Genomic DNA, 26572 nt, shown 5'->3' on the forward strand with positions numbered 1-26572 from the left:
ACTGCTCTTAAATACAAAAAAGAAGCTTACAAGAAGTGGAAGATTGGACAAATGATGAGGGAAGAGTATAAAAATATTGCTCGGGCATGCAGGAGTGAAATCAGGAAGGCCAAATCACACCTGGAGTTGCAGCTAGCAAGAGATGTTAAGAGTAACAAGAAGGGTTTCTTCAGATATGTTAGCAACAAGAAGAAAGTCAAGGAAAGTGTGGGCCCCTTACTGAATGAGGGAGGCAACCTAGTGACAGAGGATGTGGAAAAAGCTAATGTACTCAATGCTTTTTTTGCCTCTGTCTTAATGAACAAGGTCAGCTCCCAGGCTACTGCACCGGGCAGCACAGCATGGGGAGGAGGTGACCAGCCCTCTGTGGAGAAAGAAGTGGTTCCGTACTATTTAGAAAAGCTGGACGAGCACAAGTCCATGGGGCCGGATGCGCTGCATCCAAGAGTGCTAAAGGAGTTGGCGGATGTGATTGCAGAGCCATTGGCCATTATCTTTGAAAACTCATGGCGATCGGGGGAGGTCCCGGACGACTGGAAAAAGGCTAATGTAGTGCCCATCTTTAAAAAGGGAAGGAGGAGGATCCTGGGAACTACAGGACAGTCAGCCTCACTTCAGTCCCTGGAAAATTTATGGAGCACGTCCTCAAGGAATCAATTCTGAAGCGCTTAGAGGAGAGGAAAGTGATCAGGAACAGTCAGCATGGATTGACCAAGGGCAAGTCATGCCTGACTAATCTAATTGCCTTCTATGAGGAGATAACTGGCTCTGTGGATGAGGGGAAAGCAGTGGACATGTTGCTCCTTGACTTTAGCAAAGCTTTTGACAAGGTCTCCCACAGTATTCTTGCCAGCAGATTAAAGAAGTATGGGCTGGATGAATGGACTATAAGGTGGATAGAAAGCTGGCTAGATTGTCGGGCTCAATGGGTAGTGATCAATGGCTCCATGTCTAGTTGGCAGCCGGTATCAAGTGGAGTGCCCCAAGGGTCAGTCCTGGGCTGGTTTTGTTCAATATCTTCATTAATGATCTGGAGGATGGTGTGGATTGCACCCTCAGCAAGTTTGCGGATGACACTAAACTGGGAGGAGAGGTAGATACGCTGGTGGGTAGGGATAGGTTACAGAGGGACCTACACAAATTAGGGGATTGGGCCAAAAGAAATCTGATGAGGTTCAACAAGGACAAGTGCAGAGTCCTGCACTTAGGATGGAAGAATCCCATGCACTGCTACAGACTAGGGACTGAATGGCTAGGCAGCAGTTCTGCAGAAAAGGACCTCGGGGTTACAGTGGACGAGAAGCTGGATATGAGTCAACAGTGTGCTGTTGTCACCAAGAAGGCCAATGGTATCTTGGGATGTATAGGTAGGGGCATTGCTAGCAGATCCAGGACGTGATCATTCCCCTCTATTCGATATTGGTGAGGCCTCATCTGGAGTACTGTGTCCAGTTTTGGGCCCCACACCACAAGAAGGATGTGGAAAAATTGGAAAATGTCCAGCGGAGGGCAACAAAAATGATAAGGGGACTGGAACACATGACTTCTGAGGAGAGGCTGAGGGAACTGGGATTGTTTAGTCTGCGGAAGAGAAGAATGAGGGGGGATTTGATAGCTGCTTTCAACTACCTGAAAGGGGGTTCCCAAGAGGATGGATCTAGACTGTTCTCAGTGGTAGCAGATGACAGAATGAGGAGTAATGGTCTCAAGTTGCAGTGGGGGAAGTTTAGGTTGGATATTAGGAAAAACTTTTTCACTTGGAGGGTGGTGAATCACTGGAATGCGTTACCTAGGGAGGTGGTGGAGTCTCCTTCCTTAGAAGTGTTTAAGGTCAGGCTTGACAAAGTCCTGGCTGGGATGATTTAGTTGGGGATTGGTCCTGCTTTGAGCAGGGGGTTGAACTAGATGACCTCCTGAGGTCCCTTCCAACCCTGATATTCTATGATTCTATGACTGGTCTGAGGTGGGTCACTTGCTCCCCGTGGTTTTGACCAGAAATCCCATCCTGGACCTTAGAAACCTTCCCGCCGAGTGTCCAGTAGAAACTGGCCCTTTACTGCAAACGTTTCAGTTTAGAAAACGCAGCATTGTTGTATGAATAACCTGAGCCTCTATACCAGGTTTGCCATTGACTGTGGGGTGACCTTGGGCAAGTCCCTGTCCCTCTGTTTCCCCTCCTAGCCCTTGCCTGTTTAGATTGTTGGGCAGGGAGTATCTTTTATTGTGCCTAGCACAACAGGACCGCAATCTCTAGTGATCCTACTGTAATATTAATAAAAAGAAATGCACATTCAACAGGACATGCTGGTCAGTGAAGATGCTTGGAGAGCCAGGGAGTTCAGGTCAGTCTGGAGGAGGTTTAGACAACCATCCATGTTCATGGGTGCTGAACTGAACCACCTCATCTTTTAGACCATCTGCAAATTTTAGGGGTGCCAATTGCAAAACTAGAGGGGGGGTCAAGAGAAGTGGCAATCATGAAAAGGTCATATCAGGGAATCTTAGACATGAGAGGCAGGAAAGAGCTGTTAGGTAACATCTTGTCCATGCCCTTGCTGGCACAAGATTATACCCTAGAGGAAAGACCACCACCACTCTACTATGCATCCCAGTTTCAAATGGCTCTAGTGCTGGAAGACCTACCATTTCCCAAAGGAGGCTACTCCACAGCCTCACAGATCTGACTGTCAGGAGAGTCACTCTGACATTTTCCTTTGCTGGCTTTCATCTGATTTTCATCTGATTTCATTTCACTCCTATTTATTTCTCTTTTGATCATCCAAACAATCCTTTTCCTTTATTGGTATTTCAGATCTTTAAATACTGAACACAGCCATCACTCCTGTCCCTCCCCCACATTTCCTTCATGGAACATATCCTATATTACACATGCAAACCTCCGTTAAAAGAATACTAAGACTGCAAAGTCAAGTATTAACATTAGGATGGGCCAGAATTAAGGTTTCTGAGCACCCTGAATTGGGCCTCCCTTGTGTGTATGCATTATGATACAGTCTTCAATTACATGATCACCTACTGTCTTTTCTACAGGACCACTGCCTCTTTTAGTAAGATTTCAAGTTCTAGTCCCAAAGCACGAGGGGAGGGGTGGGGAGAGCTTCAATAAAATGGTTGTGAGAATTTTTAACATGGGCAAAACAATGTATCTTTCTTTCCCTAATCTTGTTCTCAGAAATGTCTGAATTGCTTTTGCTGAAACTTTCCAAAAATAATCAGCCTGAGGCTGACACCAAGCATGGGAAATTTCAGCCAGAATAACAGTTTGGCAAAGGTTTGAGCAAGTGTAAACATGGCCATATAAAAGAAAGTGTTGGATAACCTTAACTCCAGGCAGCACTACTAGCTCTGCCTATAATAAATCTTTCCTCATAAATCCTATTGAAGAACTAATCTGCTGTATTAGGAAGGAACCAGGGATCTAGATTCTTAATTCCATTTTTTATTTGAAAATTCCCCCTCTTTGTCCTTCCCCATTCATTCTCAGAGATTACAGCTTGAAAAATTGAAATGGGACCTCTTCACAAAGGTCAGGCCAGGAATCAGATCTGATGCCAAGCTTCCTTCAAGTTCTGCATATCAGGATAGGACCAAGCTGCAGACTTTAGATCTGGCTCCTGGTCTGAACATCCCCAAAGTTCAGGGGGTTTAGAATCCTGTGTTCATATTTGGGCTCATGTCCATTAAAAACACTGAACTCACATTTGTTAAAGGCAACTGAGTGCCTGAGAAAAGTGCCACTTGACTACCTTGAAGAATGGCACCCAGGACAGGCAGAGCTCATGCTGTGGAAGTGCATGCTTCCCTCAGTGTTCCCTGCCAATATGTCCCATCCTTGAGTGAGGAGGACCACCTCAGCGGGTAAGCGTGTCCTTTCAATCACATTCATTGCTTGGCCTCTCTGCCAACAAGGAGGCTGATCCATATCAAGCAGAAATGTGTGTCTGGTGATGTAGCTAGCTGTCCACTAGGATCTGGCCTGAGACCCACCAACTCATCTCAGTCAGGGCACCAACAGCAGCCTGATGGCAACAACACTCTATTGCTATTGAGAAGGGCTTGAATTGAATCCCTGTCCTAGAGGGATGATGCAGTGCATCCCATTCCCCTCCTTATCTACTGATTTTCTGTGGGAGGGGGGACTGTGTTACACACCAGGCTCCCTGCTGGCTGGCTCACCATTAAAATGTCATCTCCACCCATATTTTCCCGGAGGATTTGGTCTCTGACACTCTGCAGCATAGTGTAGGCCACGATCACTTGGAAATTTCTGCAGGGTATCCCCATCAGGAATACCTTGGAAGAAACAGACCATGGGCCAGAATCAGTGAAAAACGTCAGAGGTGATTCCCATGCTCCACCCAAACCCAGCAGAATCTGAACCTTTTGTCTCAGGAACAAAACATACTAGCAGTCTATAGCACCTTTTATGCTGGAGGATCCCAAAGCTTTTCGTAGACTATATCTTTGAGATCACTGAGTCATCTGCCATTGAAATGCAGCCACTTGTGTGGTGGAACAAGGCAGCTATTTCAGAGCATGCAGCAACACTACACAAATAAATAGGGGAAATGGAGAAACAGTTGCTGCACATGAAATTACAGGAGTAATTTTAGGGAGGGGGACTGTATTTCAGAGCATGCAGCAACACTACACAAATAAATAGGGGAAATGGAGAAACAGTTGCTGCACATGAAATTACAGGAGTAATTTTAGGGAGGGGGACTGTATCTATTTGGAAGGTTGGGCTTGTGGTTTAGGAACATGAATGGGACTGAGAAGAGCTGGCTTCAATTCCCACCTCTGCCACAGATTCCCTTATCCTCTTTGACCATCAGCTTCCCACTTGAGTGTAAAGCAGGGATCAATTTACAGGATACACTCTTAGGGCGTAGATCCTGTCTCCTGCTATATGTACAGCGCCTAGCACAATAGGGCCCTGATCTTGGCTGACAACACTGCAGCTAATGCTACTCCTCTTGCAAAATAAGTAGTAGGGGCTCTTTATCAAAAACAAGTGCCGAGACCCTTGACTTCTCAGACAAAACATGGCACCTCCAACAGCACAGAGCCCCTTGACTTGCTGGGTCCATACAGACTCCAATATATTAAGCAAGTGCAAATTAACCATATACCAATATTGGTCGTTCATCTTGCAATGAACTCATCCACTTGGTCTGAGCTGCATTTGCTGCTGGGTGAACTGATTCTAGGTTTTCAAGGGCAAAGTGGCTTTTGATATTTTTTTGGAGACTCACTTGGCCAAATAATCTCACTTCCAGCATTGTCTGCGCAGGGTGTTCAGACACTCTCCTCCCCATTTCAGATAGAGTTTCTCCTGCCATGGCACAGCCCTGAGACCTCAGCAGGAAGGGCGAGCATGGAGAGGGAGCTCTGTGCAAATGCCAATTGAGATATGAAAACCACTGGGAAGAGGGCTGGGAAATGAGAACACTAAGTGAGCGGTTTGGTTTGGTGGGGCAAGAATCCTGTTGCTGCAGCAATCCTCCCTTTACCTTGGAACTTGAACACACACATGGTGTGTACTGTCCGCACCTGCATGCGCCGACCCTGCAGCTCCCATTGGCCGCAGTTCCCTGGGGCAGCGCGCAGAGCTTCCCTGATCGCACCTGTGCCTAGGGGCCACAAGGACATGCCAGTTGCTTCCGGGAGCAGTGTGGAGCCGGGGAGGCAGGGAGCCTGCCTTAGGCCTGCTGTGCCGCCAGTCTGACTTTTAGCGGCCTGGTTAGCAGTGCTGACCAGAGCCACCAGGGTCCCTTTTCGAACGGATGTTCCAGTTGAAAACCAGATGTCAGACAACCCTACCCTTCTCCTCAACACCACACCCCCTCATTACCCCTTATCCCCAGTCACCACCATGGTGCTGCCTCTTCCCTGCAAGACCCCGCCCCACCCAGTCTCTGCCCCTCCCCCTCATCACTAGCCCTTGTGAGACAGCTTGCTGCTGCAGGTGTGGGGCAGATACAGGTAAAAGTCAGCTAGCAGATTGCAGGTCTGATCGCGGGTTGATCCTGGTGGATGCAGATCCACATTTTGTATCCTTGCAGGGCTCTACCTCTCTGGCCTGCAAAATTGAGTCAGGGACCTCCCAAGATGCTATGCTGTCTAGTGAGGTTTCCATTATTCCCATCTCCCAGTCCGGCTGGAAATACCAGAAGAAACTGCATCTTGCAGCTGTGGGAGCAAAAGCAGACTAGGATCATTCCACACTGATGCTGGATTCACTGGGCAAGGTTTTCTAGCCAGTGTGATTCAGGAGGTCAAACCAGATGATCACAATGGCGCCTCCTGGAGCTATGAAAATAAGTCAACTCAGGTCCCATCAAAGCCCAGCCTAAGCTCACCTGAAGAGTCACACATTTCTCAGCCCATGTGTCAGGTTTATAACAAAACCTCTTCTTATGAGAATTTTGCATAGCTCAGCCCTCTAGCCTTCCACCACCTGGAGTTTTCAACACAACTGGGCAGGAAATGGGGTTTCATTTACAGAAAATGTTCGCAAAACTGAAACTTTTCAGCCAAAACCCAAAATATTTCTATTTGGAAGTGCTGCTGCCGATGCCTTATGGAAGCCAGCTGCCTCATTCTCCCAGTCTCAAAAATCACCATAAACATTCCTAGATTTTATCTAAGTGCTTTTCATCAGCATGTCTCATAGTGCTTTACAAATGAGGGCAATATCCTACTCCCATTTTACAGATGGGGAAACTGAGGCACGGGAAGGGGCTGTGACTTGCCCAAGGTCACCCAGCAGGCTAGTGAAAAAGCCTAAAATAGAACCCAGGACTCCAAAGTCAAGTCCACAGTTTTCTATAGGCCAGGCTTCCTAGGTAGACTTCCCATGATGCATCACAGTCTTCCCTCTTGAAGAGGAAAAGTAGTGCATGATGGAAATCCCTTGCTATGGTGCATTATGAGAGATGTAGACCCATAGAGGTTCCTAGAGAAGAATGGGTACAAGAGGCAATAGAACTACAACTCTAATGAGACACTAGGACAGTATTACCAAATCAAACTGCTCTAGGAATTGTTTTGGGGAAGTTCTCTGGCTGGAGATCAGACTGGATCGCAATGGTACATTCTGGCCTTGGAATCTATGAAATACTTCAGCTTTCAGGATATTGGTTTTTCAAAAATAACAAAAAAAATTCAAAATTTCCCAAGGAAAGCAGCCACTTCTCATGAAGACTTTTTTCTGTCAAAAAAAAAATCCATCAAAAACAATTTAGAGGGAACATTTGTGACGAGCCTCAGTTTCCAGTCCCATTCTGGAGTGGGCCAAGTCATTGGTCCTCAATCACAGAAATGCTGCAAGAGATGATTAGTTCATTGCCCTGGAGTCACATCCACTCTGGCAAGTCACTTAGGCAGCCTCTCTGGCTGAGACTCTTTGCCCTCTGTAGGGGGAAAGGAAAGTTACAAATGTCGGGTATCCATCATGCCTTCAGGTGCCAGGAAAGCCACAGAATGTCAGAAAGCTCTCACCTCCCACAGTCTCCAGACATCATCAAAGGATTTGAAGACTCGCTGGAAGAAGAGGCAAAACCAGGGGAACAGTGACTGCACAACTCTGCCCTTCCCTTCTAGAGGATGAGAAAAGCAAGCTCAGGTTAGGGACCGAGACACACCTTACCATCCAGCCTGTGCAGGTGTAAATCAGAGAGTGTCACATTGGGGCTCTCTTCTCAGTTGCTTTATTTGCTGCAATACATGTTAGGTTGCCACCTTTAAAGGTTGGTTCTCCAGAGCACACATCCTGTTGCAACGCCTGGACATTGCATCACCATGTTGCCAGCTCTCATCATCAGGCAATGCAGCGTCAGCACATAGTGACATTGTCACAGAATGGGATGCTGTTACATTGCCATGCAACGTCAAGGCATTATCATGGCAACTCCATGCTATGTCATAACAAGAGGATGTTGCACAGGCCTCAAAAGATACTGAGACTCTGATGGCCCATCCCTGTGACTTGTAGAATGTGAGTCAATATTGGAACTCTCCTAGGGAAACTGGTATGTGTTGGCAACCCTAGTCATTCTCAAGCCTCCTAGTTAAACCCATGTAATGTCCCAGGGAGTGCCATGGAGGTACAGTGTAGGACCTAGAGGGGAAGGAAGAGCTTGGATTTTCCACCACGGTGACATCAATAGATCCCTAAGGAAGCCAGTCTGGCCTTTCTAGTCTAAGGAAAGTACAGCTCAGTGCAGGAAAGGAGCCTTAAAAGAGAAACTCCTGTCAGGGATGGTCTTGGTTTACTTGGTCCTGCCACAGCACAGGGGGCTCGACTTGATGACTTTGCATGGTCCCTTCCATCCCCACAGCTTGGTGATTCTATGGAATACCAGAGGACCACTCCCCCTACCCATCACAAGATAGTGATAGAGAAAGACAGGAAAAGTAGATGGGGAGGGTTGAGATTCACCGTCCTGCTCCAATGCCAGGGAACCCAGGATGTGGGACCCCTGCTCAGGGCCTCAGCCTCCATGCACACAGGATGTGGCAGACCTAGGCAAAACCTGTCACTGTGTAAATGGTTCCTTTGTTTTGCTTCCAACGCCTGGAAATTACCTGAGCTCCAGTAGCATTTGCTTTGTTGTTCTCTGGGTGGGGAGGGAGAGTAGCAGGACTTACCCAAGTGCTTTGCAAAGACGGGATCCATAAATGATATCACTGCTTTCAGCATTATCAGATTTTTCCCGACCCCAATGTTCACAACACAGCTGTGCTCCTGGAAGAGACAATTCAGGAAGGCTTGGAGGACAGGAAGAGACCAGATGGCCCAGCTTGGCTATAGCCTCCTGTTAAATCCATGAAGCCAAATCCTTCCCATAACTCCATTGGCCTTACCCCAGGAATGAATCTGGCCAGGGTTTACACTACCAAGATCTATATGAAACAAGCCCCTGCATGAGTCACCAACTGGGTTTCAACCTGGGACCTTCTGAATTGTATTATAGATCGCTATGCTTAAGCAAAAGGTACATTCCCAGTAGCTGGTAGCAGCAGTAGGCTGTTACCCTCTGGTGGACCAGCCATTAGACACAAACTCAGTGCACACTGTTGCTTATGTTTCTCTGTTTCTGTAACCATGTACTAATATGTCTAGAGTTAAACATACATCAGATATAACCTCTGCTTGCATGGTGCTCATAGACACCAGGCCTGTGTGGTGTCCAAGATGGTCTGTCTTTCTGAGACAGCTAGGGGGCACTGCCTCTGGTTTGCCAACTTGGAGGGGTGCAATGCCCTGGGAAGCATGGTGAGAAGTCAAGGTGAGGACGTCTTACTGCAGTTTGCAGTTTTCCTGGGGTGGCTTTATCCAACAATGTGCCAAACTACAAAACCCAGGAGCCTCTTGGCTTCAGTTCTAGTGAGTTTGATCTGTTGGGTTATTAGGAGCTAGGAAACAGTTGACTCCCCTCCCACCCCTCATTCTGACTGATGGGAAGTGTTTTGCCAAATTGCTGTTCCAGGTCTTCTGGTGATGTAACCACCTCCCCAACTATCCAGCTTCCACCAGCAGCCTGGGCATGTCCTGTAAGGCTGGCTCCATCTCCCTCCTCACTGTGGCTTGGCAGGCGGGACATGAGTCAAGTCACACCATTTGTCATACAGGGGGTGGAGCAGGGTGGCTGGGAGAAAAAGTTGAGTTGGGTGACTTATCACTGGTGAAGTATGGGCGGGCTTGCAAACCAGGAGGGGGTCAGGCTGGTCCTCTTCTCTCTGGGGTGTCTGCCACAGCTGGGTGTGGGTGGTCAGGTCAGGCAGATTGCCTCTAGGGAGCATTGCTGCAGGCTGGTCAACTGGATGGCCCAGTGAGGGCACAAAGCCGGGGCCCTACAAACCCTCTGACCTACTGTTTTCTGGAGGAAGAATTGAAACAGCCAGTAGACCTCATGTTCCTTCTCCACCAGCAATTGGAATAGCAGGAGCATCTCGTGGAACCCCTGCTGGTACTCTGCCAGGAGAGAGAACACACAGACACACTCAGATGTACAAACAGACTACTGCAGCAGTCCAGAAACATGCTATGAAACAGCATGTCCCTGGGGATTAGGTTAACATGCTCATGGAAGCTCTCCTCCCACTTGATAATGAGGATTTGTGGATGGAGCTCACCAAGACAATGAAAGGCCCCACGCTCTTAAGTGAAGGAGGGGCAATAAATTCCGGAAATGAACAGATCAGAAGGGAATGAAACACAGGCATGGGGTACAGGTCACAGGGTCTAACTCAAGGGCTCACTGCCCTGTCACATGGGCAGTAGTGGAGATCAAAGTCCTTTATTTATCCATAGTTTGGGCAGTGCCATTGCTAGCCCCTCCCCTACTCCACCCCTGGGTCGCAGCTCTGCTGGGAGTGGGGACAGGGGAGTTCAGTTCCAGTGACTCATGTGAGCCTTAGCCTCTTTGTGAGACAGCCTGCATGAGTGCACAATGCACAGTTCCCTAACACCCTGAGAAATTTGCCCTTGCACAGAATAAGAAAAGGTGCTTTTGAGACAGCTTATGGGAGCTTAGTTGGTCACTGAGGGACAGGGACCGCACAAGTGGGGTGGGGGGAGGGTTAAACTGTGTTCTATTTTACCAGGTCCTTGTAATGTGCCCATCACTGTTGTGTCTGAGCATGTTCCGGGAGTGCATTCTGTGGCATGGCTGGCATGTCACCAGTTGGTTTGGGAGAGTCTGGGAGGAGGGATTTTGGCTATGTTTGAACAGGAAACCTGAAAGTGATACAGACATCCCTTTCACTACCACCCAGCCCCCTAGTCACCACACTTCCCATGATTTCCCTGGCCCAATTGCCACCTCCTATTCTTCTACACGTGGTTTCCCCCCTGCCATTCTGCACACCCCTCACCTATCCTGCCATCTCGCTCAGTGGAAAGCACCAGCATGTCCCTCTTTCAGAAATGAGCCTCAGTAGGGTGACCATATTTCCCAAAGAGAAAACGGGACACCGGCAGCTGCTCACCAGAGGGCCCCGCCCCATGCTAGTGCCAGTAGCTGGAACCCTACAGAGGGGGCCTCGCATGCTGGAATTCTACACTGCTTCCTCCCACAAGCCCTACCTCTCCTCTGCGGGGGGCTGATATCTCCGCTCGCCCCCTCAGCACTGCACCCCACTTTTGTGACAAAAGAGGGCATTTGACCGATTTGCTTTTGCCTACTGATCAAGTCAGCAAAAGCAAACAGGACAAATGCCCACCTTTTGGATAAAAAGTTGGGACAGCCGGGACAGGGCTTAAAAAAGGGACTGTCCCAGCTCAAATGGGACGTATGGTCACTGTAAGCCTCAGTGACATCATAAGGATCCTTTGCTGATGCCCAGGTGTGCTGCTGCCCCAGCACTCACCAGCCTCCGTGTTGCATACGTAACTTAGCAGAAGGATCTTCTCCAGCCGTTTCTTGTCCACTATGGCGTAGCCTTGTGCGTCTCGGAGGTACAGTCTCTGCAGGTCAGAATCTGTTGTGGAAGAAAGAGACTTTTTTCCCTTATGGGAGCAGGGTGCCTGGAGAAGACTACATTGCTGGCTCAGATCATGCAGCCCTCCTGAGACTCCTAAAAGTGTGAATTGGGAGTGCTTTGTTCCAGAGCCTTGAGTGGGCCTGACTGTTATAAAAAGCCAGTCAGCTGCAAACCAGCTGAGCGGTGAACAGCAGAGAGCCTAACAGAGGGAGTTTGCCTGGGATCTGTCTGAGAGGAGGTACGCTAAGGGTTGCATTAGAGAGGCTGTGTTGGTGAGTATCTGAGTGTCTGTTGTGGGGACAGTTTGACAGTTTGACCGCGTGCTTGATTGGTTGTTTGAAAGGTGTGAATTGTGAGTGCTTTGTTCCGGGTGAGCCTTGAGTGGGCCTAACTGTTATAAAAAGCCAGTCAGCTGCGAACCAGCTGAGCGGCGAACAGCAGAGAGGCTAACAGAGGGAGTTTGCCTGGGGAGAGCCCACTGAGGCTTACACCTTGCCGGCTTCTCTGACTACTTACTACAACTCCTGAGGAAGCTCGTAGAAGGAAGGTAATATGGATGGGGAGTGTTCAGCTGTTGTGACCTGCACTGAATGTGCCATGTTTGTCTTTCTTCAACAGGACAGAAGTGACTTTGTCGGAACAAAGTGCAAGCTGGTCTCCATATTGGAAGAGAAGGTTCAAGGTCTGGAGCAACAGGTATCGACCCTGCGTTGCATAAGAGAAACTGAAGATTTCCTGGACAGACGTCAGGATATGCTTCTACGGACACAACGTTCTGAAGATTCAGAGCGGGCTGCACTGCGCAGACAGGAGGACGGTGAAGAAATTTTGCAGCATGTGACCTCCAGAAGAAGAAAGGGGAACGTCCATGTACCAGCAACGCAGATACAGGTAAGCAACTGTTTTCATATTCTTTCCACAGGTACTAATGCAGAGAGTGGACAAGATGATACATCTGAGGAAAGGGAACAGAAGGAGACTCCGCCAATTTGAAGGCATGAGATGCATTGTCCTAGGGATGCGGGTTCCACGACCACAGCTCCCAAGAGAAGGAGGCGGGTGGTGGTGGTCGGGGAGTCTCTCCTCAGGAGGACTGAGTCATCTATCTGCCACCCCAACCGGGAAAACCGAGAAGTCTGCTGCTTGCCAGGAGCTAGGATTCACAATGTGAGGGAGAGACTGCCGAGACTCATCAAGCCCTCGGATCACTACCCCTTCCTGGATGGTGTTCCAAGAAGGAGGAGGGCTAGGCAGAGACGGGCTCCACCTAACGAAGAGAGGGAAGAACATCTTTGCAAGCAAGTTGGCTAACCTAGTGAGGAGGGCTTTAAACTAGGTTCACCGGGGGAAGGAGAGCCCTGGCTGGGATGATTTAACTGGGAATTGGTCCTGCTTTGAGCAGGGGGTTGGACTAGATGACCTTCTGGGGTCCCTTCCAACCCTGATATTCTATGATTCTATGATTCTATGAGACCAAAGCCCTGAGGTAAGTGGGGACGTGCGATACTGGGAGGAAGCACGAGCAGGAAAGCGTGAGAGGGGAGGGCTCCTGCCTCATACTAAGAAAGCAGGACAAACAGCAAGTTATCTCAAGTGCCTATACACAAATGCAAGAAGCCTGGGAAACAAGCAGGGAGAACTGGAAGTCCTGGCACAGTCAAGGAATTATGATGTGATTGGAAGAACAGAGACTTGGTGGGATAACTCACATGACTGGAGTACTGTCATGGATGGATATAAACTGTTCTGGAAGGACGGGCAGGGCAGAAAAGGTGGGGGAGTTGCATTGTATGTAAGAGAGCAGTATGACTGCTCAGAGCTCCAGTATGAAACTGCAGAAAAACCTGAGAGTCCCTGGATTAAGTTTAGAAGTGTGAGCAACAAAGGTGATGTAATGGTGGGAGTCTGCTGTAGACCACCGGAAGAGGCGGATGAGGTGGACGAGGCTTTGTTCCGGCAACTCACGGAAGTTACTAGATCGCAGGCCCTGGTTCTCATGGGAGACTTCAATCACCCTGATATCTGCTGGGAGAGGAATACAGCGGTGCACAGACAATCCAGGAAGTTTTTGGAAAGTGTAGGGGACAATTTCCTGGTGCAAGTGCTGGAGGAACCAACTAGGGGCAGAGCTCTTCTTCACCTGCTGCTCACAAACCGGGAAGAATTAGTAGGGGAAGCAAAAGTGGATAGGAACCTGGGAGGCAGTGACCATGAGATGGTCGAGTTCAGGATCCTGACACAAGGAAGAAAGGAGAGCAGCAGAATACGGACCCTGAACTTCAGAAAAGCAGACTTTGACAATCTCAGGGAACAGATGGGCAGGATCCCTGGGAGAATAACATGAGGGGGAAAGGAGTCCAGGAGAGCTGGCTGTATTTTAAAGAATCCTTATTGAGGTTAGAGGGACAAACCATCCCAAAGTGTAGAAAGAATAGTAAATATGGCAGTTGACCAGCTTGGCTTCACAGTGAAATCCTTGCTGATCTTAAACACAAAAAAGAAGCTTACAAGAAGTGGAAGATTGGACAAATGACGAGGGAAGAGTATAAAAATATTGCTCGGGCATGCAGGAGTGAAATCAGGAAGGCCAAATCACACCTGGAGTTGCAGCTAGCTAGAGATGTTAAGAATAACAAGAAGGGTTTCTTCAGGTATGTTAGCAACAAGAAGAAGGTCAAGGAAAGGTGGGCCCCTTACTGAATGAGGGAGGCAACCTAGTGACAGAGGATGTGGAAAAAGCTTTTTTTCTCAATGCTTTTTTTGCCTCTGTCTTCATGAAGAAGATCAGCTCCCAGACTAGCACTGGGCAGCACAGCATGGGGAGGTGGTGACCAGCCCTCTGTGGAGAAAGAAGTGGTTCCGTACTATTTAGAAAAGCTGGACGAGCACAAGTTCATGGGGCTGGATCCGCTGCATCTGAGAGTGCTAAAGGAGTTGGCAGATGTGATTGCAGAGCCATTGGCCATTATCTTTGAAAACTCATGGCGATCGGGGGAGGTCCCGGACAACTGGAAAAAGGCTAATGTAGTGCCCATCTTTTAAAAAGGGAAGAAGGAGGATCCTGGGAGCTACAGGATTGCACCCTCAGCAAGTTTGCAGATGACACTGAACTGGGAGGAGAGGTAAGCTGGAGGGTAGGGATAGGTCACAGAGGGACCTAGACAAATTAGAGGATTGGGCCAAAAGAAATCTGATGAGATTCAAGAAATACAAGTGCAGAGTCCTGCATTTAGGATGGAAGAATCCCATGTACCGCTACGGACTAGGGACCGAATGGCTAGGCAGCAGTTCTGCAGAAAAGGACCTCAGGGTTACAGTGGACGAGAAGCTGGATATGAGTCAACAGTGTGCCCTTGTTGCCAAGAAGGCCAATGGCATTTTGGGATGTATAAGTAGGGGCACTGCCAGCAGATCGAGGGACGTGATCATTCCCCTCTATTCGACATTGGTGAGGCCTCATCCTGAGTACCGTGTCCAGTTTTGGGCCCCACACCACAAGAAGGATGTGGAAAAATTGGAAAGAGTCCAGCGGAGGGCAACAAAAATGATTAGGGGACTGGAACACATGACTTCTGAAGAGAGGCTATGGGAAATGGGATTGTTTAGTCTGCCGAAGAGAAGAATGAGGAGCGATTTGATAGCTGCTTTCAACTACCTGAAAGGGGGTTCACAAGTGGATGGATCTAGACTGTTCTCAGTGGTAGCAGATGACAGAATGAGGAGTAATGGTCTCAAGTTGCAGTGGGGGAGGTTTAGGTTGGATATTAGGAGAAACTTTTTCACTAGGAGGGTGGTGAAACACTGGAATGCGTTACCTAGGGAGGTGGTGGAATCTCCTTCCTTAGAAGTTTTTAAGGTCAGGCTTGAGAAAACCCTGGCTGGGATGATTTAGTTGGGAATTGGTCCCACTTTGAGTAGGGGGTTGGACTAGATGACCTCCTGAGGTCCCTCCCAACCCTGGTATTCTATGATTCTATTCTATGATACTGTGATTCTATAATTCTATTTCCTACTTGCTTGCTAGCTGCAGAACTATCCAAGGAAATGCATGTGATAGTATGACTGGACATAGTGGGACAGGTCTCTGTTCCCTTTGCACTGCTCTGCGTGTGGGATCTGGCCCAAACTCCACTGCCGAGGATTTTCCTGGCTGAAGGGAGTCTTCAGTGGGCATACAGCTGGCACAGCTTGCTTCTGCTCCACCCTCTCCTTCTGGCTCTGATTCAGGGGGCATAGCAAAGGCAGACAGGGGCATGCTCAGGGAGGGGAGGAAAGAGGAGGGAAGGGGATGTATCCAGATCACATTATACTCTGGCTATCCTCAGCTGGCAGACAGTCCTTGGAAGACTGATGCTAGCCTGGAGTGCTTTATCCTGCGCCAGGACTGGGCAGAGAATAAGGGAGCCATAACTAGCTCCCCCTCCATAAATGGAGGGGGAAATCAATACAGTGCAGTGGAAAATCAATACAGTGCAGTATCTGGCCCCTGCAATGCTCTTACTGTATGTGACTGGCCTGTGCAGAGACCCCAGGGATGGGTGCATTAGAAATGCTTACAGAATGGGTGCTGCGGTAAAACAACTGTGGTGAGGTGAGCAGTATGAAAGGGCTCTGAACTCAGAAGCTCAAAGCTGCTGATTGGCAGCAGGGTATTCTAGGTCCACAATCAGTCCCAATGTGCTGGCAGTGCTCCATCTTGAAAGTGAATGTTGGATTTCAGTAGGCTGCGGTACTGCGTGTACTTCTGTGGGCTTATAACCCCTTAGTAGCAAGAACAGTCGCCAAGAAATAAAGAGAAGAGAAATTCTGCTCAAACATGCAAACTCTTTGCTAGATGAAATCCAAATGTCAAAATGTACTTCTGAGGGAAGAGTACACTGGTCAAGTGCCTGGATGTGACAGCACCAGCTGCTGCTAATCTATACTTCTACAGCTGCTAATAACTCACCAAATGGCAGGTAATGTGTGTTACTTTAAATCAGTGTTTTGCATCCAGAATTACTGGCTGTGCGTCTTTCTGATTGGGTGCAAGCGGCCCAGGGGGAGTGGCAAAGTAGGACCTTGGAATGTTGGGAAACACAACATTCTCTAAGCCAAGCTGAACAAGGGAGCTGCGCTGGAACCACGACTGAACTTGGAGGAAACAATTGTTGGTATCTACTATTTAAGTGCATATCTGTTTACATAGAGGCAAAATGTGATTTCTTTTATACTCGGTTGGAGTCAAGGTGATAAAAACATATTCTGCTGGCTGCATGACAGTTATCAATGGTTTGCTGTTGAATTGGGAGGGCATATCTAGTGGAATCCCACAGTCCTGGGTTTGGTACTATTCAATATGTTCATTAATGACTTGGATAATGGAGTGGAAAATATCTTACAAAATCTGCAGATGGTGCAAAGCTGGGAGAGGTTGTAAGCACCATGGAGGAAGGATTAGAATTCAAAACTACCTTGACAAATTAGATTATTGGTCTGAAATCAACAAGGTGAAATTCAATAAAGACAAGTGCAAACTACTTCACTTAGGAAGGAAAAATCAAATGCATAACTATACAATGGGGAATAATTGTCTAGGTGGTAGTACTGCTGAAGAGGGTCTGGGGGTTATAGTGGATCACAAATTGAATGTGATTCAATAGTGTGATGCACTTGCGAAAAAGGCTCATATCATTCTGGGGTGTAATAACAGGAGCGTTGTATATAAGACACGGGAGGTAACTGTCCCGATCTGCTCAGCACTGGTGAAGCCTCAGCTCACCACACTTTAGGAAAGATGGGAATAAACTGGCCAGAGTCCATAGGAGAGCAACAAAAATGATAAAAGGTTTTGAAAACCTGACCTCTGAGGAAAGGTAAAAAAAACCTTGGTCATGTTTAGTCTTGAGAAAAGAAGGCTGAGGAGGACCTAATAACAGTGTGTAAAGATGTTAAGGGCTGTTGTAAAGAGGATGGGGATCAATTGTTCTCCGTGTCCACTGAAGGTAGGACAAGAAGCAGTGGGCTTAATCTGCAGCAAGGAAGATTTAGGTTAGATATTAGATATTAGGAAAACCTTTCTAACTGTAAGGGGAGTTAATTATAACATTCAAAAACCAGTTGGAGAACACTTCAATCTCTCTGGTCACTCCATTACAGACCTAAAAGTGGCAGTACTTCAACAAAAACACTTTGAAAACAGACTCCAACGAAAGACTGCTGAATTGGAATTAATTTGCAAACTGGATACAATTAACTTAGGCTTGAATAGAGACTGGGAGTGGATGGGTCATTACACAAAGTAAAACTATTTCCCCATATTTATCCCCTCCCCCCCTCCCCGTTCCTCAGACGTTCTTGTCACCTGCTAGAAATGGCCCACCTTGATTATCACTACAAAAGGTTCCCCCCGCACTCCTGCTGGTAATAGCTCACCTTAAGTGATCACTCTGGTTACAGTGTGTATGGTAACACCCATTGTCTCATGTTCTCTATGTATATAAATCTCCCCACTGTATTTTCAACTGAATGCATCTGATGAAGTGAGCTGTAGCTCACGAAAGCTTATGCTCAAATAAATTTGTTAGTCTCTAAGGTGCCACAAGTACTCCTTTTCTTTGCATCATAACAATAATATTCCTGGCTGCACCTGGAGGTCTGCCTCCAGATAAAGTTATGTCCAATACTGCTTAACTGACAAGATGGAAAATGATCACGCTCCAAGCTAAGCTGACCTCTCCTGAGTAAGGCTTGTGCTCAGGTAGAAGAATGAAATCAAACTACAGGTGTCCTTAAGCTTCTGAAAGGCAAACATATCACAGTACTTTTGAGTCAGAATCTCCAGTGAAGATCACTGGAGCTTAGGGAGATCCATGTGACAAGGGGCTAGCGACCTGGCAAATCACATTGACTCATCTATCTGCTGCCTCCCCTGCTTCTTTACCCCTAGAAACACCCGGCTCAACCCTGTGACAACTTACTGATGAAGCTGCGGACCTGCATGAAGTCCCTGTGCTCTGTCTCTAGTAACGGCTGGATCTTGTCATACATGTTGCACAAGGCCTCGTAACTTTTCCTGAAAGAATGCGGGAGGTAGCTATTGAGAACATGCTGCAAGAATGGAGCATAACTCATAAGGGCTTTGTTAAGAGTTTTGCACCATCAGAACCTTGTAAATGAAGATTCACAGTAAATGGAGGAAATCAGAGGGGTAGGAAAGAGCAGTTGATCTGTTTTATTTAGAAATTGTCACCAGTTTTGCAACTAGGTTGCCAAAAATGAGCAATTTTACCAAGATTTTAATTTTGGTTGTCTAGCTAATATTGCAACAAACTGGCATGTGCGTGTGCACCTCTACCCTCTGCAAACCTCATATTGGTAATGTCCAACTTCATATTGGTAATGCTGACAGCATTGTGTAGGTCATTGGCAGTGGAGATTCATAGAATATCATAGAATCATAGAATATCAGTGTTGGAAGGGACCTCAGGAGGTCATCTAGTCCAACCCCCTGCTCAAAGCAGGACCAATCCCCAATTAAATCATCCCAGCCAGGGCTTTGTCAAGCCTGACCTTAAAAATATCTAAGGAAGGAGATTCCACCACCTCCCTAGGTAATGCATTCCAGTGTTTCACCACCCTCCTAGTGAAAAAGTTTTTCTAATATCCAACCTAAACCTCCCCCACTGCAACTTGAGACCATTACTCCTCGTTCTGTCATCAGCTACCACTGAGAACAGTCTAGATCCATCCTCTTTGGAACCCCCTTTCAGGTAGTTGAAAGCAGCTATCAAATCCCCCCTCATTCTCCTCTTCTGCAGACTAAACAATCCCAGTTCCCTCAGCTTCTCCTCAGAAGTCATGTGTTCCAGACCCCTAATCATTTTTGTTGCCCTCCACTGGACATTTTCCAATTTTTCCACATCCTTCTTGTGGTGTGGGGCCCAAAACTGGACACAGTACTCCAGATGAGGCCTCACCGATGTCGAATAGAGGGGAACGATCACATCCCTCGATCTGCTGGCAATGCCCCTACTTATACATCCCAAAATGTATTGATTGAACGTGGGACCTGTGGATCTTAATATATGAGCCCTACATCCTGAGCTAAAAGAGCTGTCTCTTCTAGACACTACTGTGGCAGACTCATCAATCACCAGCTGACCTAGACACCACAAGCGGGGGACAGAGTGCACAGTTTACACGTCCTAAGCCCTATACTGCTAACAACTGGTAGAGTTTCTCCATTAGCTCAAGAGATAAAAGGCTGTGCTTTAGGAGCAGGAAGATCTGGGGCCTTATGCTCAGCTGGTATCTAGCAGCATAGTGTGCTGAAAGTCAGTCTTTTAGATTGTAGACTGCAGGTCAGGAATAGTCTCTTATCTACATTCATACAGCACCCAGCAGAAAGGGGTGATAGCACTATATAAATATTTACTATTACACTAATGATAAAGTGGCTGCTGGACTCTCTGTCAGCCGTCACTGTGAAGTTCCTAGGTGCTCTGGCGTGCACCCTAACAACCTGGGTGGAAGGCCAGGGTTCTCCATGTAGCAGTTACAGTTTGACAGGGAAAAGGGAAGGCTCAAGAAAATGTTGCAAAATAGAAATTCTGAAGGTAACTGCAGCATTCAGGGGTGTTAGACCTGAAGCTGGGTTACCATAGGAAGCCAAGCCTCTAGCCCCTCCCCACCTTCTTAGAATATAGAATATCAAGATTGGAAGGCATCTCAGGAGGTCATCAAGTCCAACCCCCTGCTCAAAGCAGGACCTAATCCCCAACTAAATCATCCCAGCCAGGGCTTTGTCAAGCCTGACCTTAAAAACCTCTAAGGAAGGAGATTCCACCATCACCCTAGGTAACGCATTCCAGTGTTTCACCACCCTCCTAGTGAAAAAGTTTTTCCTAATATCCAACCTAAACTTCCCCCCACTGCAACTTGAGACCATTACTCCTTGTTCTATCATCTGCTACCACTGAGAACAGTCTAGATTCATCCTCTTTGGAATCCTCTTTCAGGCAGTTGAAAGCAGCTATAAAATCCCCCCTCATTCTTCTCTTCTACAGACTAAATAATCCCAGTTCCCTCAGCTTCTCCTCATAAGTCATGTGCTCCAGCCCCCTAATCATTTTTGTTGTCCTCCGCTGGACTCTTTCCAGTTTTTCCACATCCTTCTTGTAGTGTGGGGCCCAAAACTGGACACAGTACTCCAGATGAGGCCTTACCAGTGCCGAATAGAGGGCAGACCTGAGGCTGGAAGGGAAGAAACCAAAAGAGAAGCTCAGCACAGTTGCTGTGGGATCACACCCTTGGGGCTGGTACCTGTGGACAATAAGGGTCCTGAGTTTCATCTCCAGGGGGCCCATGCACAGAGAGAATGCAGTCACCAGATTAAGAACCTGTTTTAATTAAATCTGTTCTACCGCATTCAACGCTCACGTAACTGTGGCCCATCAATATCTGCAAAGCCACCACCTTACCCTGTTAAATCCCTCCATGGAACCCACCATGATGCTTAGCCTTCATCAGGATACACTGGGTTGGCAAGTGGCAAGCTGGGACAGATGGGTTTCTGCTCAACTATATGATATCTTTCTCCTAACCCATTCACCCTGGAGTGTCTGTCTTCTCTCCCTGTGGTGCCCTGTCTGACATGTGGACTGTGAGCTCTCTTCTTTGCTTCCTGTCTGCAGAGCTCCCAGCATAGTGGGGCCTTGATCTTTGTTTAGGGTTCACAGATTCTACCATAATCTGCATCATCATCATCAAATCTTCAGGGATGCCTGTGAAACTACCAGCTGCATCTGCGTCCTTGTGGAGCCCGATATAGAAGGACACTGCAAACAGACAGATCCATACCTCCTCATGCTGTCAACGGTCAGCCTCTCGTCATGTGAACTCCTCCAGGAGTAGTAGCCAGTGAGAAACTTCCATGCCTCTGATCTCACTGCTGGATCCAGACCCTGAAAGGGATGGCAAGGTGAATACAGGGGGCTTTTATTGGCACAAAGGGCAGTTAAGGGGGGGAGGAGGGATGGGGTAAACAGCTTTGGTATACAAGCAAAAATCTTGGGTAAGTTGTCACTGATCATTCTTACTGAAAATGGTGGTGTAAAACTCAAAAGTTTCTTGGTTTTTACTCTCAGTTCTTTCATCAACAAAACTGAAACATTTTCACAGGAAATTTCAAAACAAATCCTTTTTAAAATTTCCCATGACAAATAATTGGCATTTTCCAAATGGCTCTAGCCATAACTAGGGCTGTCAAGCAATTAAAAAAAGTTAATCGTGATTAATTGCACAATTAATTGCACTGTTAAACAATAATAGAATACCATTTATTTAAATACTTTTGGATGTTTTTCTACATTTTCAAATATATTGATTTCAGTTACAACACATAATGCAAAGTGTACAGTGCTCACTTTATATTTATTTTTGTTACAAATATTTACACTGTAAAAATAAAAGAAATACAATTCACTTAATACAAGTACTGTAGTGCAATCTCTTTATCTTGAAAGTTGAACTTAAAAATGTAGAATTATGTACAAAAAATAACTGCATTCAAAAATAAAACAATGTAAAACTTTACAGCCTCCGCGTACACTCAGTCCTACTTTAGCCAATCACTCAGACAAACAAGTTTTGTTACAATTTGCAGGAGATAATGCTGCCCGCTTTTTGTTTACAATGTCACCTGAAAGTGAGAACAGGCATTCACATGGCACTGTTGTAGCTGGCATTGCAAGATATTTGCCAGATGCACTAAAGATTCATATATCCCTTCATGCTTTAACCACCATTCCAGAGGACATGCGTCCATGCTGATGACAGGTTCTGCTTGATAATGATCCAAAGCAAAGTGGATTGATGCATGTTAATTTTCATCATCTGAGTCAGATGCCACCAGCTGAAGGTTGATTTTCATTTTTGGTGATTCGGGTTCTGTAGTTTCTGCATCGGAGTGTTGCTCTTTTAACTCTTCTGAAAGCATGCTCACCCCTCATCCCTCTCAGATTTTGGACAGCACTTCAGATTCTTAAACCTTGGGTTGAGTGTTGTAGTTATTTTTAGAAATCTCACATTGGTACCTTCTTTGCATTTTGGCAAATCTGCTGTGAAAGTGTTCTTAAAACGAATGTATGCTGGGTCATCATCCGAGATTACTTTTACATGAAATATATGGCAGAATGCAGATAAAACAGAATAGGAGACACACAATTATTCCCCAAGGAGTTAAGTCACAAATTTAAGTAAAGCATTATTTTTTTAATGAGCATCATTAGCATGGAATCATGTCCTCTGGAATGGTGGCATGAAGGGGCATATGAATATTTAGCATATCTGGCATGTAAATACCTTGCAACACTGGCTTCAAAAATGCCAGGTGAACACCTGTTTTCACTTTCAGGTGACATTGTAAATAAGAAGCAGGCAGCAGTATCTCGCGTAAATGTAAGCAAACTTGTTTGTCTTAGTGACTCGCTGAAAAAGAAGTAGGACTGAGTAGGACTAGGCTCTGAAGTTTTATATTGTTTTGTTTTTGAGTGCAGTTATGTAACAAAAAAAATCTACATTTGTAAGTTACACTTTCATGATAAAGAAATCGCACTACAGTACTGGTGTGAGGTGAATTTAAAAATACTATTTCTTTTGTTTATCATTTTTACAGTACAAATATTTGTAATAAAAATAATAATATAAAGTGAGGAGTGTACACTTTGTATTCTGTGTTGTAATAGAAATCAATATATTTGAAAATGTAGAAAAACATCCAAAATATTTAATAAATTTCAATTGGTATTTTATTTTTTTAACAGTGGAATTAATTGTGATTAATTTTTTTTAATCACAATTAAGTTTTTTGAGTTAATTGCGTGAGTTAACTGTGATGAATTGACAGACTTTAGCCATAACCTTCTCTGGGCACAGCATAGCCAGAAGCTCAGAGCACTGCAATGGCGATTTTTGAGTCCCAATGTGAGATCTTGCGCACAGGCACAAGGAGAACAAAATACAAAATATGCAGACATCAGATTTTGTGCAAGTTAACTGAGGTCAGTGGAGTCATGCAAGGGAGGATAGTGTCTGCAGGAGCCAGCACAAGAGCTAACTACCTGCATTTAAGGCTGAGCACTAAGATTTCTCATTACTGGCAAAGCCAAAAGGGAACTAGGACATTGTCACAGTTCTCTGAAAAGGTGCCAGGTTGCCTGGAGTCAGCTCAGATTTCCATGACTGCTTTCATGAAAATTAAAAGCTATTTTTAGAGGTTTAAAAAAAACCAGGTTATTTTATAATAAAATACGCTCTTTCTCACTGGGCAAAAGTGAGTCATTTGTAAACAAACTCCAAAATGCAAAAGCCAAGTAAGCATAATGGCTGTATTGGAGTGGGCCAGGAATTCCTGTGCTTTACTGGGAAATTAATATTTTTCACAGTGATTTTTTTGTCCAGTGATGCACAAACTTGAAAGAATCAATGTATTTCTTTTAAAAAATGCTTGGCTTCCAAATCGTCATAGCAACCTCAGCATGTGGTACCTCTAAGGTCTGATGGCCAGTGGAGGTCACCAACCCTTCAGGTGGATAAGCTGTCCTGAAATGAGCCTACTTTATGGAGTTTGGCAATGCTGAAATAACACCAGATCCTTCCTTGTGAAGGAGAAGGTTCATGCTTCCCCCTGGAGGATGCTCCTTGCCTAGGGAGAAGCATGGCTGGCAAAGAGCTAGTGTAGCTGCTCCTACATGATCCTTCCTGCACCAGCTGCAGAGGCTGTGGCCTGGGGGAAAGGTAAGTGGAAGGGGCATTGCATTGGCAGCCAACTGCTCTCTCTTACACTGGTGGAAGGGTCCAGCCTGGCACCAGTATGGCCTCCAGACTATGGGAGGATACAGGAGTTTTGACCCCACCTTTGTGCCCAGCCTGAGTGTTTCTTTGCTGCAGCCGGAGACCCTGGGGCACACAAGGCCCACCGTGCATAGTCCTCCCTGCTGACTGTCGCATTTCAGAGCAGACCCTGCTCACCCTGTCCAGGATGTTGGATGAAATAAAATCCCGAGATTTCACCAGGTGGCCGCTCTCATCAAAATACCCTTCCCACTCGACCTTGTCGATAGGCACCTTCTTCATCCCCTGGAGATAGAAAGAGAGCTCAGAATTAACTCAAATCAAGAATTAGGTGAGCACACGGGTCTCATTTGGCGTTAAAAATCTCTGAAAGCCAGGGAGATATCAACTCCAGGTCCCTCCTGCTGTGGATGTTAAAAACTCAGGGAAAATTCCAGAATTGGTGCCCAGCATCCTGGCCAAATTCCCCCTTAGGCGATTTCACTGTGCTTACCTCATTCCCTGTGTACTTCAGCTAGAAAGTTATTATCCTTCATGTCCTGGCCTAAATTGTTACGTACTGTTGCTCTGTGCTGTTAAACAGCTGCTATGTTTCACCCCAGATGTGGCTGCACTTTAGTAGCAGGTAAAGTGACTGTAAAGCTTGTCTCATCAAGAATTTATAAAGTCTTCTGACTGCCTTCAGGATGAGAGTCTGTTACAGCCCCCAGCTACATAGCTTTAGCTCCAGCTGTAGTCGTTTATGCTTTTAGTTCTGGTTCAATCCCCAGTGTGTTAGCCTTAAACTCATGTTTTGAGATCAAGAGGTAAGGGGTTCCATATAGAATGTATTTTCATCACTAATATTCTCTATCTCAATTCTTCCATGGTCCCCCTTATAATAGCTTTGTGATCTCTATTTTCAAGACAGGAAACTGACGCATAGAGAGTCCAAATGTCTTGATGATACAGGAAGTCGAGAGCAAAGCAAGCAGTTGTTTGTCTTAGGGTGAGACAAACATTGCTCTGGAGGAAGCCCCTTGCCTTTATATGTCTTTGTTAAACTACCATTATTAGAGGCACTGTAACGATGCTGGTTCTGGAGGGAGCTAACTGAGAGTGCCAGTTCAGGACAAATTGCTTCAAGCAGGGCAGTTACAGCCCAAGGCAGGGGTTTTTCCACCTCTAAGGCAAACCAAACCAGCCAAACAGAGCAGACTTTGGTCTCACCTCACTGGCTAACCACAAGTCACACAAGCAATTCCCTTAGACGCTTCAGTTTCCCAGTATCTCCACCAGTGCCAATCGTTATGGGCATGAATGGTTATGAAAACCAATACCCCAGTAAAAGAAAAAAGGTTCTCTCGATCCCAAAGGACCAAGCCCTAGACCCAAGTCAATATACAAATCAGATCTTACCTACAAATCAGGCTGTTGCCAATTCTTTAGAATCAAAAATCTCAAGGTTTATTCATAAAAGGAAGAAGATATAGATGAGAGCTAGAACTGGTTAAGTGGAATCAATTACATACAGCAATGGCAAAGTTCTTGGTTCAGGCTTCCAGCAGTGATGGAATAAACTGCAGGTTCAAATCAAGTCTCTGGAGTACATCCACAGCTGGGATGGATCTTTCAGTCCTTGGTTCAAAGCTTCAGTGTAGCAAAGTTTGTCCAGAGGTATGAAGCAGGATTGAAGACAAGATGGAGATGAGGCATCAGCCTTTCACAGTCTTTTCCAGGTGTAAGAACCCTCTTTGTGCTTACTATGCAAAATTACAGCAAAATGGAGTTTGGAGTCACATGGGCAAGTCCCTGCATACTTTGCTGAGTCACAAGGTGTATCTGCCTTCTCTCCATGGGTCAGTTGTATAGCTGATGGTCCTTAATGGGCCATCAAGCAGGCTAGGCAGAGCTGACACCCACTTGTCTGGGGTGTCCCCCAGAAGCACAGCACAAGTTTGAAATACAGACAGGATAGAGCCAATACTTATATCTTTAAATACAAAAATGATACATGCATACAGATAGCATAATCATAACCAGCAAACCACAACCTTGTCTTGGACACCTTATTTGACCCCCTTTATACAAGATTTGGTGCCACCACAGGGCCTTGGTTGCAACAGTGTTCTATATGGTCCCAGTTCAGGTCAATACCATCACAGGCACCGTGGCTGGTTTTCTGGGGCTTGCTCCAACTGCCACTGAGGTCAAAGGGAATCTTTCCATTGATCTTCCTGGGCTGTGG

General features: G+C 46.3%; 1 protein-coding gene across 4 annotated transcripts in view; it reads right to left on the reverse strand.

The window, feature by feature from the left end:
- The window catches only part of TBC1D21 (TBC1 domain family member 21), a 130673-nt gene that overhangs the window by 19913 nt on the left and 84188 nt on the right, over positions 1-26572 (reverse strand). For 3 of the 4 annotated variants that reach the window (XM_048867130.2, XM_075132920.1, XM_075132922.1), the window contains 8 exons: positions 24523-24630; positions 21352-21455; positions 18471-18565; positions 11398-11508; positions 9900-10000; positions 8674-8770; positions 7525-7622; positions 4198-4314 (listed from right to left, as the gene is read on the reverse strand). In XM_048867130.2, the coding sequence (XP_048723087.1) occupies positions 4198-4314; positions 7525-7622; positions 8674-8770; positions 9900-10000; positions 11398-11508; positions 18471-18565; positions 21352-21455; positions 24523-24627 (828 nt within the window). In that variant the 5' untranslated portion in view covers positions 24628-24630. The remainder of the gene's footprint in view (positions 1-4197; positions 4315-7524; positions 7623-8673; positions 8771-9899; positions 10001-11397; positions 11509-18470; positions 18566-21351; positions 21456-24522; positions 24631-26572) is intronic. The other variant, XM_075132921.1, reaches the window with a different exon arrangement.

Source organism: Caretta caretta, chromosome 10 (assembly GCF_965140235.1).
Source record: "Caretta caretta isolate rCarCar2 chromosome 10, rCarCar1.hap1, whole genome shotgun sequence".
In the NCBI taxonomy this organism is placed as follows: Eukaryota; Metazoa; Chordata; order Testudines; family Cheloniidae; genus Caretta; species Caretta caretta.